Source organism: Gymnoscopelus microlampas (genome assembly GCF_963454915.1).
Source record: "Gymnoscopelus microlampas genome assembly, chromosome: 13".
NCBI classification, from domain to species: Eukaryota; Metazoa; Chordata; class Actinopteri; order Myctophiformes; family Myctophidae; genus Gymnoscopelus; species Gymnoscopelus microlampas.
Genome location: NC_139950.1, coordinates 40,530,180 through 40,542,510, shown reverse-complemented (window position 1 = coordinate 40,542,510; position 12,331 = coordinate 40,530,180). Strand labels below are relative to the sequence as shown.

The window sequence follows — 12,331 nt, the reverse complement described above, 5'->3', positions numbered from 1 at the left end:
ATAGATAGCTGCGGTAAACCAATAGACGGACGTGTGGCTATTATAGCCTACCACGTTTGACAGTTTTTATGCTGTTAACCATGCTCTTAGTTCAGTATTGGCTACTTTCCAGGCCAATACAATGTCTTAAAAAAACACAATAGGATCAGTCAGACATTAAGCACATACATCACCAAAATGCAAAGTCCTTTATTCAGAATAATTTTCAATAGGCCTATATTACAAAAGCAAAGGCCTTCCAATTTCAGGACCCAATATTGGTTGGGATAATTGCATGGCTGAAATAATCTTTCTCTCCCTCCCTCCCTCGCTCTCTCTCTCATTGATCGAGCTCTAGTCTTACATCACACACAACAGAATTTCCTAGCTTTACAACACTGATTTGTGTTGATATCATGTCCATACTGGCCATATTTGGACTGTGTCACTGTCAGGCTGGCATGTCCATGTATGGTCATATTTGTCCAGACAACTTTAGAATGGACAAAGCAGAAAACACTGGGCAAATATCAGCTTGCCCTGTGTTGCTGGGGTTATTGTAGAGGCCTTCTGACAATGTTTTGCTTCATAATGACACATCAGTGAAATTGGTTATTTGCTCTACCTTTCTGTTTGTCTCTCTCTTCCTTGCTGATCAAGCTCTGGTCTGACATCTCACACAATTTGTGGTGACAGGTGATCTCCCACAATCTGGGAACACACACACACACACACACACACACACACACACACACACACACACACACACACACACACACACACACACACACACACACACCTTCAACTTTATAGAATAGATGTGCATATAGAATATTATCAGCATAGATGATCTATACATTGTGGATATAATGAGGATGAGAGCACACCCATGCCAGTGTGTTTTCCATAAGATGCATTCCTGCCATTTTTTGGTGTTTCTTAATTTAGGTAGGTACAGAATCCAGGGCCCCTGTGTGGGAGAGGCTTCAGCTGGCAGGTTCCAAAGTGTCTCCAGAGACACAACACTGGATCTGTCTGTATTAGGAGATTTGGATCCATGCCAAGATGCCATCAGAGCATGGACATCAGAGAATGGACCAATTCCTGCCAACAGGCCCCTCATGGCCACGTTGACAGAAACAAACATTGTATAAAAGGACAATATCACAAGGCACTGTACCATACACTAATCATTAGCGGCATGCCACAATGAGGTATCAAACTCGACCCCAGCTGGGATAATGAGGGGCATGCTGGTGGTAATCTGGATGGTGGAACTTTGTTCTGTTTTGTTACTGTTTAATTACTTGCCTTATAAAACATATTAGCATGAATGGCCAGAACCATCACTTTTCTGCCTATACTGACCCAAGAAAGGGGAATCAGACAGGAGATGCATCTCCTGTATACACTGGGTTTGGAACAACAGTGAATCAGTGTAGAGCTATAGAGGTATTTCCACATGTTTGTAAAATACAGTATATTTTGTATTTATATTTGCTTTTTGTAAGATAAGCTCTAACTCATCCACAAACAGGGTCTCTTGACTTTGACTGTAGCTTCCCTCATAGCTTGTGGAGTCAAATACAGCTCTAGAGTGCCACCTTGTGGTTATGATATGGACTTGGACAAATTTGGTTTCTTGAATTAAGATTCAACATTTTACTATAATATATGCAGATTAATTTTCTTTGTGAAATCAAATTTGAGTGATTGTGTTTTTCTTTTGGTTAATTGATCTAATTATTTTAGGTATTTTAATGAAAAAATATAGCATCATTATTATTCGTATAAAAGTAGAATGAGTAACGTTTTGACAAATTACGTCTCAGTACAAAAAGTCCAAACAAATATTAATGGAACGACTCAATATTAATCCACTAGTTAACCACTTAAGCCCTACACGTCATTGACCGGGGTCCCCCAGGAGTCTATATTCTGTACGTGGCCCCCTCCTTTTCTATACAAAAATCTCTTTGCAAAAAATACTACATCTACAAGCTCTCAACCCATCACATTGCGACGTGTTGTGAGCTTGTAGATCAGCCATTTTCACCAAATGTTCACCTATTATGACATGCCCAGAATAAGTGTGGTTAAAATACGCTGATAATTCTGTTCATCTCTCTCTAGGTCGTCCTCAGAGTAGCCACCCAGCAGCGTCTCCAGTCATCTCGAGCCTCAATACATCTCTCCGGTACTTTCCACCTCGGCATCTTTCTTTGGTACGTCCACATACAGTACATTAGGTAGGTGTGGGATGGATGCCTTTGTAATAGATGCCTGCATGTTGGCTCCCATAGCACAAGCTTTCTGGCTGGGAGCTCCTGGTGTCTATGGCAGTGAATGACCAGCCTAATTCTCCTGGCTGCAATCTTCTCACTCACTTTTGATAGCCCCCCATACAGATGCTTGTTGTTGGTAACATGCTGGTTCTGGTCATGATCACTGATATTTATGTTTCTGAGCTGAAGATGCACACACACACGACTCTCGTTGGAGTTACAGTGAGTGATGGGATATTTAACCTGGGGTCAGTGATGTCACTAACTGTGACCTGCTAATGTTTGAGTGAGTGTTTTTCTCTGGGAACCAGTAGCCGGCAGGTCAGATGTGGATAATACAGTAGTAGGGAATATGTTATGACACAGGGGGACAGAATCGTATTGTTCTTTCATTCATATGTTGCTTTTTGCTCTCAGAAAGGCTGGTGGTGATGTTTTCAGTTTCTCATATTATCAATCTTTTGGTTAGAGCACATTATTTTGAAAAGGACAAAATGGCACAACATAGGTTTGGAGGAAATCATCGTTACAGAACAAAATTCCTCACAGCAGTCAAATGTCTGACCACATGTGAATGCTTTGGTCACAAAGTATTTTGTCTGAAAATATTCTCTACACAATAAAAGAGATCATTTAGCAATTTGTAACTCCATTTGGTTTCATTTTTACAGTCTCAGAGTTAAAGGTACTCTCCCCGTCTCTCCAGCTCTTTACAAGAGAAAAGGGAAGTGGTTAAACAAACAAACAAATGAGCAGACAAACGTGGAACTGGAACACTAGCTGATGGATGATCTTTGTGGGGGTTCTCTCTCCTGATTGGATAAAAATGGCTTACTAAAGAGCTGGAGAGATTCAACTGTTAAACAAAAACATATCACTTACACCCCCTTTAAATGAACACAGAATTGTACAGCGTAGTCTCCAAGTCCCAAAGACAATAATAATGGTGGGGTGTATAGAATGAAAAATGTGTCGATGGAGCCAAATGTGAATTGGGGTGACCTCCCTCGAAGGTTTCCCTGATATTCACATGCCCCAGTCCTGTGAAAACAAAAACAAACCACACTGCTACCAACCATAATAAACTCTGCGGAGGAGCATAATAGACCCTGAACCTCTGGGTAAACCAAGTTCTGCAGAGAGTCAAATTCCATCTGACCTGCAATTAACTTGGTCAGAATCACAACCACAATGTGTAATCAGCTTATTTGAACATAATTTCAGCCATTGTTTTAGCATAGTCCCTTTTTGTGCCTGAATAGGACATCATTCAATAACATAATATCTTTCACTGAAACAGCCTTTCACCATTCGGGAAACGTGGCCAAGTTTTATCTTAACAAACACCTACTACGCGCTATATGGGCCACCGCGTGCCAGGACTCCGCTGGAAAATATTCCCTCATTTGAGAGCGCTGGTTATCTAATGTGTCTAACACATCGGTCCAAAACGTCCCATAGGTGTTCAATTGGGTTAAGATCTACTGACTGCGATGGCTATAGCAATCATAGCATATGATTCACTTTAATGTTTTTACTTGGCAAACAATTTGTGTGCTCTGTGGGTGGGGGCACTGTTATCTTGGAAGAGACCACTCACATCAGGATAGAAGTGTTTCTTCATAAGATAAAAGTGATCACTCAATAACTTTGTATTGATTTGCAGTAACTGTTCCTTCTAAGAGGGGACACGTTTACCCAAATGATGCCAGGAAAATGCCATATCATCTCCCTTTATATAGTTGTTGTCATGAGAATGTTTTTGCTTACAGTCTGATCATGTCCTGCAGTGACATTCTCAGTCGAGTCAACTGAGGAAGAATTGCCCTTCTGTTTTCCCTTACATCATGCGCTAATGCATGAGCATCACAGTCATAAAACGTGTCTGTGCTTCTGAGCACAATGTATTTTACAGCTGTCTTTCTTGTAAATCAAAATGCAGATGTCACTATAGCCACTGTTGCTATTGATTCTGATTGTGAATCATTAAGCAGTCTCTGTGACTGAAGCTCCTGCCACCCATGCCCCAATAATGCCCCTTTTTATTGTCAGTCTTCCCTTGCCAAAATCAAGGTCAATTGGGCCTGCCCATACATGTCACAGAGACATAGGGTGTTCAGTGCTTAATCTGATTTTCAAGAGATTTATTGTCACAAGTATGTACGAGTACATGCACTGTGAAAAACGTAGGTTGGGGTTACGCCATAATACACAATAAAAACTATACATCAATAGCAATACTAAACTTATCAACGGCCCTATTTCTAAGCAATTTCTAAAATAAGGTTAAAAATAGTTTAAAAACCCATATCAGCATACAAGGCCGTAATACCACAGAAGATGTTTTTTCTTATATAGCAGTCTTATACCTGGGGGAGGAAACTGTTCTTCAGTCTGCTTGTGCTGGCTTTGAACTCCAATACCTCTTCCCTGATGGCAGCAGTTTGAACAGACTGTTATGGGGGTGTGTGGGGTCTTTGATGACGCTCAGGGATTTCCTGAGGCAGCGCGGGGTGTATCATGCAGTACATCGCTATGGAAGCATGTCCATTCATTATGTTTACTCAGGTTTTTAATTTACTTTGTCACCTGTCTGTATACAGTTGCTGTAAGAACGTCTCCACACATTAATTCAGGATTTTCCTTTAATTTGCCACCCGTCTAAGTATATAGTTGCTAAACAAATAAGGTTTATTATCATTATTATCGCTACTACTTAGTGAGAGCATCTCTTGGGAGCTTCACCGTAGTCTGGGAAGCTCCAGCAGAGGGTTAAAGGTACTGTAGAATGCGTCAGCTGATGCGTAGCGCAACGTAATGGATAGGGGAGGTGGTACTCCTCCTCCTCCTCCTCCTCCCTCTGAACTCCCAGCTACAGCGCAGAGCAGCTTCCTGCCCCACTGTTCCTCACAAACGGCTCATTCTCAATGCTGATCATGTGCCTGAGCCTCTGGCTCGCAAAGCGTTGCAGCAGGAAGTCAGCTCTGTTCTCTTCACCCCTCCTCTCCTCTCCTCTGCTTTCCTCCTTCTTTTCCCCCCTGCTCCTGACACCTCTATTCACACCACGCGTTTCTGCCCCTTTTCTTTTTCCTCCTCTTCCTGCTCACGGCTCTCCCCTCTTCTCTGCCAGGCGCGAGAGCTGCAGCAGCCCGTGCGTGCAGTGCAGTGCTGTAGCCAGGGAAGGCTAAAGCAGGCTGTGTGTGGTGGAGGACGGAAGCCGGCAGCGAGAGCACCAGGAGCGGGCCCCCTGCTTTTTCTCCTCGACTCCCTGGCCTGGGAGAGCCAGCAATGGAGGCCCCTGTGAGGGAGATAGAGCTGCTGCAGCAGGGGGACAAGGACAACCAGTCTCTACCTCCCCCTACCCTCAGTCCGGCAGTGCCCGTCTATGTCACCCTGGGCTTGACCGTGGTGTACACGGTCTTCTACTCTCTGCTCTTCATCTTCATCTACGTCCAGCTGTGGCTGGTGCTGCGTTACAGACACAAGCGTTTCAGTTACCAGACCGTGTTTCTGTTCCTGTGCCTGCTGTGGTCGGCCCTTCGCGCCGTGCTCTTCTCTTTCTACTTCAAGAACTTTGTAGCGGCGAACAAATTGAGCCCCTTTCTATTCTGGCTCCTCTACTGCTTTCCCGTCTGCCTGCAGTTCTTCACCCTGTGTCTCATGAACCTCTACTTTGCACAGGTGAGTGGTAATACACACGTCAGGTTTCTGCACCTGTATTATTTGCCTTGACAATTATAGTCTTCTGAGAGATTAGAGAGGGTTTCACTGCTTGTTCAAAATACTCAGGACTGTCAGTCAGGCCAATCAGTCCACAAAGGCTCATTCGTACGTCAACAAAACTCTCACAAATACTCTCACAAATCCCTCACTAATCACCATCTGTCAACAAAACGATTGCTTTTCCAAGACTGAAGGGCAACAACATGTTGTGGCTTAAATGCTGTATTTAAAAGTACATACAATGCAATATACTACAGCTAACTATAGCTGTGAAGTTCTGTGTGGTGTATTATGGTTTAATCTACTGTATATAATCCTAACAGCAAATCACACATTCTGTCTTCTATAGTGTCTCTCGCTTATTTTAAGCACAACTGTTCCAGTTGCACGGATTTGACTCTGCAATTTAGCAGTTACAAATGTCAAGCCAGGTCACAAAGTGTAACTATGTAGGCTACACGTACACCATGATGTTATGCAAATGTGTATCTACAGTCGTGGCATTAAATGTAGAAGTTCCTGTTTTAAGGAAACACAGTTTCTCTTAGGAAATGCAATACAGAAGTGAAACTGACTCTCCAGAGCCCCATGACACATGACACAGTAATTGTTTTCTTCTACAGGTTGTTTTCAAAGCAAAGTCCAAATATACACCAGAACTTCTAAAATACAGGTAAGATCAGTCATTAGAAAGTCTTTTGAGTTTTGTGAATTTGGAAAATACCTTAGGGTACTCTTAATCTTATCATTATGTAATTCAGTAGTATTTGTTTAATTGACTGATAGAATACAAGAACATTTATTTCATAGAAAATTCATGAAATTGTGCATGATTAAAGTGTGTATCATATATTGTAGGACGTAGAAGTGTGTAACAATCTTGTGTCTGATCCCTAGACTTCCCTTGTACCTGCTTTTCCTGTTCATCAGTCTGGTGTTCCTGGTGGTCAATCTGGCATGTGCCATACTGGTGAAGATGGCTTCTACCAACGCACAGACCATTGTGCTGGTCAGGGTGACCATTAATGACACACTCTTTGTCCTGTGTGCCGTCTCACTCTCCCTGTGCCTTTATAAGATTGCCAAAATGTCACTGGCCAACATTTACCTGGAATCCAAGGTAAGAGTATTGTGTTAAAATAAGTTATATTTATCAAAGTAGTTGCACATACTTTGTAGCTCTCAAATGAATAGACAATTGGTGGTTAACTAGGGTTCAAGGCGCTTTGAGTCCGACCTTACACTTTTTAAGTTGTTCGGCATAAGGCCGTCTGCTAAATGCTTTAAGGGTAATCATATGGCAGCTGCAAAACATATTCTGAACCCCCCCCCAACAGTACCAACAGTACCTGCAGGTTGTTGAATTTTCTTAGGAGATGCACTTCTTCATATCATTTATGCTTTACACATAGTGAGTGTTCCCTAGCAACACTGCATGGGGCCTGTGCATGACTGAGTTTATTCAGTGCACATGAAAGCCAATTGTAAGCTTGAGGAATCAAACAACATGGTTCTATAACCATTGATTTGTGGAAGGTTTTTTATCAACAGCCTGAGCGAAAGCCGCTGAAATGAAATAAAACATATTTCAATAGGCATATTTCAGGCTTAATTTGACTAAGCCTGACCCCTATAAAAACTACCAAATTTAAATCGTTATTCTTATTTGACATGGACATGAAAATCCTCTTTTTGGAAATGTATCATATGATACCAGTTTTACTTATGGTTCTTAATTCAAATTAAAAGCTATGAAAAGATGTCATCAGGTTCACGCTGACTAAAGCACGCAGAACCTGATTCCAGACTTGTTTTTTGACTATTTTGAAGCTCATAAAGTTAATTATGAACATCAACACATAAGCTGTTGTATAAACCTTGGTACTAGTTTCTGTGGAAACTATGAACTATGTATTGCACTTATGATTCCAGTGTTGTTTACAGGTAAACATTTGTCCACAAATAAACTAATGATATACGGTATGATATAAATTATGATATAAAAAGTAAGTAAGAACAATTTACTATGGATTAGTTTTATTTTTACTGAATATTATACCACGAAATGCAAAGCATGGAAGAACATGTTTTTTGCTGAACTTCAAATACGTCATTTTAATATGCATATTTTATGTTAAATGATCAGAGAAAATCCAATAAAAAACTAAATCCAATGCACAAACTATTCATAATAAATCTTCATAACATTTGTTCAGCTCCTGTCTTTAAATGTTCTAATTTGATCGTTTTCTTTTATTAGGACAATAATGGTTAGCTGCACAATGGATATGGCCATAGACATACTTGCATGACACCAGCTTGCCCACTAGAGGGCTCTACCGATTTATACTAGAATTCAACTGTTCAATTCACTTAATGGATGTGCCATTTTGAAAATATTAACCATGTTGCTGTGTTTCAAACCTCTATGCAGGGGACATCAGTGTGCCAGGTGACAGCTATAGGAGCCACTGTCATCCTCATGTATGCATCAAGGGCCTGCTACAATCTAGTGGTCCTAGGTCTCTCTAACAAGAGCATCAACTCATTTGACTATGACTGGTACAATGTATCTGACCAGGTACATTTACTGTATATATTCTGTGTATAGTTTCCCTTTAGCTGCAACTTATAGATCAAAAAATATACATCCTATTTCAGTAACCCAGGGAAGATGCTATTCCAAATTAAATTGTATATTGTATGCTAGTCTATGGTCTTTCTCTACACCAATATCTGTGTATACTGATGCAGTCTTTTGATCAATTATCAGGTTGCTTACATTTTCTACATCGTATTGTCACTACTTATCAACTTTCTTGAATTGTAACTTATTACCTTACCTGTATTATACCTTGTATTATGTTGGACATTGTTAGCACAGTATGGTGGAGGGTCAAACAACATTTTTTTTAATATTAGTATAGTTTTAGTGTGTAATCTTTAACAAACTTTAATGTCTAGACTGAGCCATGCATAATGTAGAGGTTTACTTGTCTTTCAGGCAGATTTGCGGTCAACCCTGGGTGATGCCGGCTACGTAGTCTTTGGAGTGATCCTGTTTGTATGGGAGCTGCTGCCCACCTCTCTGGTGGTATTTTTCTTCAGGGTCCGACAGCCTGCCCAAGATAGGGTGAGTAAAGCTGATAATTTAACTCTGGAGAGGGCACAAAAGCTCTCAAGAGTTACAAATGAATAAACAAACATTGAGGATTTGACAGTGTTGATACTGTAGCTTGTATTTGATGTCTGGCTTGGCTTGCAGAACGGGCCAGGAATCCCAGGTCACGTCTTCTCATCCAGAGCCTACTTCTTTGACAACCCACGCCGCTATGACAGCGACGATGACCTGGCCTGGAGCATCATCCCGCAGAACATCCAAGCCAGGTACACTGCAGAATTAGTTTTACCCTGAAAGTTTAAAAGAGGCACCTATACATCATTGTATACAACAGGGGTCTTCAATAGGGGGTCCGGGACCCCTAGGGGGTCCTCAGGGTTAATACAGGTGGGCCGCCAAAAACTTTGCGTGACATGATTTTTTTTCTTTACGCCTCGCGCTGCGAGGCGTTGTGAGCTTGTAGATCGGCTATTTTTGGCAAAGAGGTTTGGTGTAGAGGGAAAAAAGAGCAGACCTTCATCTTCTGCTTCATCTTTCTCTCAGCTAGGAGGTCCTTGGCTTGAAAACGTTGAAGACCCCTGGTATACAATATCCTGATATGTAGGGTTTGATTTTCTGGGGGGGGGATGGGGAAGATCCATGCCTCCGTTTTGTCTTCTGATTGTATGACTAACAAACAAACATCCAGGGAGGTTAAAGGCTTAATTCATGGTCTTCTTTTGATTTGTTTCTCTGCCAGTTTGTCTGCAGACAGCTATGACTGGGAGAGCAGGAGCAGCAGTATCACCGCCTACATCGGTGGGGATGAACCTCCTCACCTCCCCCCGCCTCCTCCAGAAGAGCTGAATCCATACTAATGGATTTCATGCGGCTCCCTCTGACCTGTGGCTTTTTATTTTTGCACATTTTTTCATGGATCTCCTTGGGCAATCAGACTGATGCACACAGGGATGACTGTTTTGAACTCAATAGCCTAGGTGGCTATACATACAATGTTTGCAAAGTTGCATAGACTGGGTCTGTAGATATGCCTGATTTATACTTCGTCGTACGGCGGTGTTGTGCACCGGAAACAGCCAATCTACAACATCAGGTATTTCCAGCGGGTGGCACCATCGTACAACGCAAAGTGTACAATTAGAGTTAACAGTTTTGCACGGCCATTATATAAGGTCCCTCTTCTTGGCACATTAACTTGCACACTCCTTGTACAAATTAGTTATATATTCTGGACTGACTCTGGACCCCCCCCCACACACTGTATATAGTTTGTTGGCTAATTCTTAATATATACTGTAATCTTTGTATCATATTTTAAGACATTTCATATAGTGATGTAGTAGTAGGGCCGACTCTTTCATAAAGAAATACCAAATGCATTGTCTCTGCCCAAAATACAGAATATCCTATTTTTAAATTGGCTCGATGGGAGGACTGGCCGGCGTCTCGCTCATGTCTCTATGACTCAACCATAACCATGTACTGTAAAGAGTTCCCAATGCAGCTACGCCCAAATATGGAGTGTGTTGTCTAACCTCAAGGTATTCATGGCATCAGGCCCAAACAAACCAGTCAGCTCCATATAAGGGCAGAAAATGGGGCAGGCCCATATATGGGCATATGCTGATGACATCAGGGATCTCCATGGTATAGAAGGGACTGACAGATACAGAGATCTCCATATATGGGCATTAAAGGGACAAGGACTGAAAGATGCAGGGCATATCAGTTGGATCGGCGGTGCGATATAGTTTTGAGGGCCACATAGTGGTTCACCATTTTAAAATGTTTTTCAAAGTATTAAAAAAGCTGAAGAAGATTAGGGATAAGGGATAAGGCGGCGCACAAGATAGTGCCCTAGATGTGAGGGCCGCGTTGTGGACGGAACCTCTAGTTTCCTTACAGTTACCCATTTACAGTAACATTTAGGTATTTAGCAGATGCTCTTAACCAGAGCGAAAGAGCAAGATAACAATAATTAGCATGATTAATTTATCTAGTTAACAAACAACGGGTATATGGTCAAGTAAATGAATAACTGGATAAATAAATAAGTAAAGAACAGTGCAAAGAAAACCGCTCTATTCTGTCCAACAGCAAGACAGGCCATACATGTACTAAAGTGCATCAACACGGACAGTTGAATAGCCGGAAGTCGTGTTTCCTGCCTTCCGCAGTGATGCTGTTACTCAGTGCCATGCAGATATATTAATGCATTGTCCATTAACAATCAAATCAAACCGTGCCCCCTTTGCACTCCTCTTTCTGTGACATGCTTATTTCACAACCGCCACAAGATGGCGCTGCTCGCTACGATACTGCTATTTTGGACATGCAAGTCAAGACTACAGTAGACTACATGAAGGTTAACATGGTATATGCAGGGTATATGGAGTACAAACAGATTAATACAATGATGCAATGGCACATTTTTGTAAAAACCAAGCGCCCAGTTTACTCATAATCTGTCTGTAGTTGGCCTACAATAACTTTGTTGACCTAGGGTTAGCATTAGCAGTCTATAAGCAGATGATTCTTCCTTTCTTCTACTATACATGCATTTTTTACATTCCGACAAAAGGTGGTAGCTATTCGTCATCCCTGAACTTTAACTTTGGTCTCCCTGACTCTAGGATTACAAGTTATATTTTCATATAATACAATAAAAACTTTACGTTTAAAATGGTTTGAATTCAATAAATTGCATATAGACACACATACAGTACTTTGATTGGAGCTCATGATAGGTTACTACCACTTTTGTATAGAGCTTGCCATCCATCGTTTCCCTAAATATCTTAAAAACAATCCTTATACAGTATACAGTAAATCATTATTTATATCACCTGGTAAACCTCTTCGCCCCAACAAAGCTAAGTCTGTGCACGCACTGGAGTGCCCTCGCTGCTAAAGGAACTCAACTCACCATATCAAATAGGGACGAAACACAGTTGCTGGAGATGGTTATAGAATTCTCGGCTGAGGAGGCTGGACTTTCTCTGGGTGCAAAGGAACCAAAACATGGAAAACAGCTACCATTGACTGTTCACATACTGCCTGCTTACCTTTAACATGCCAGCAACACCTGTGCTCTCAACCAACTCCGTGACATGAAAATGTTTGAGAACTGCCCAAGGCGTTATCTGCAGCTGGCATCAGCGCAAGTACCATTACGCATTCCTACAAAATAGTTGATGTGAGAATCAAAGAATAGAGGGCAGCA

General features: G+C 41.6%; 1 protein-coding gene across 1 annotated transcript; it reads left to right on the top strand.

The window, feature by feature from the left end:
* Positions 1–5,172: 5,172 nt before the first annotated feature.
* Positions 5,173–11,747, top strand: gpr137ba (G protein-coupled receptor 137Ba). The gene is made up of 7 exons (XM_084076514.1): positions 5,173–5,945; positions 6,611–6,660; positions 6,885–7,107; positions 8,422–8,568; positions 8,992–9,120; positions 9,253–9,374; positions 9,848–11,747. The coding sequence occupies exons 1-7, from the start codon at positions 5,553–5,555 to the stop codon at positions 9,963–9,965; spliced, it is 1,182 nt and encodes a 393-aa protein (XP_083932640.1). The 5' UTR covers positions 5,173–5,552; the 3' UTR covers positions 9,966–11,747.
* Positions 11,748–12,331: the final 584 nt, after the last annotated feature.

Bases quoted from the DNA above. Each gene is read 5' to 3' on its own strand.
- gpr137ba (XM_084076514.1), top strand. From the start codon at position 5,553: ATGGAGGCCCCTGTGAGGGAGATAGAGCTGCTGCAGCAGGGGGACAAG. The intron at 9,121-9,252 runs GTGAGTAAAGCT...CTTGGCTTGCAG, and splicing joins GACAGCCTGCCCAAGATAGG to AACGGGCCAGGAATCCCAGG. The intron at 9,375-9,847 runs GTACACTGCAGA...TTTCTCTGCCAG, and splicing joins CCGCAGAACATCCAAGCCAG to TTTGTCTGCAGACAGCTATG.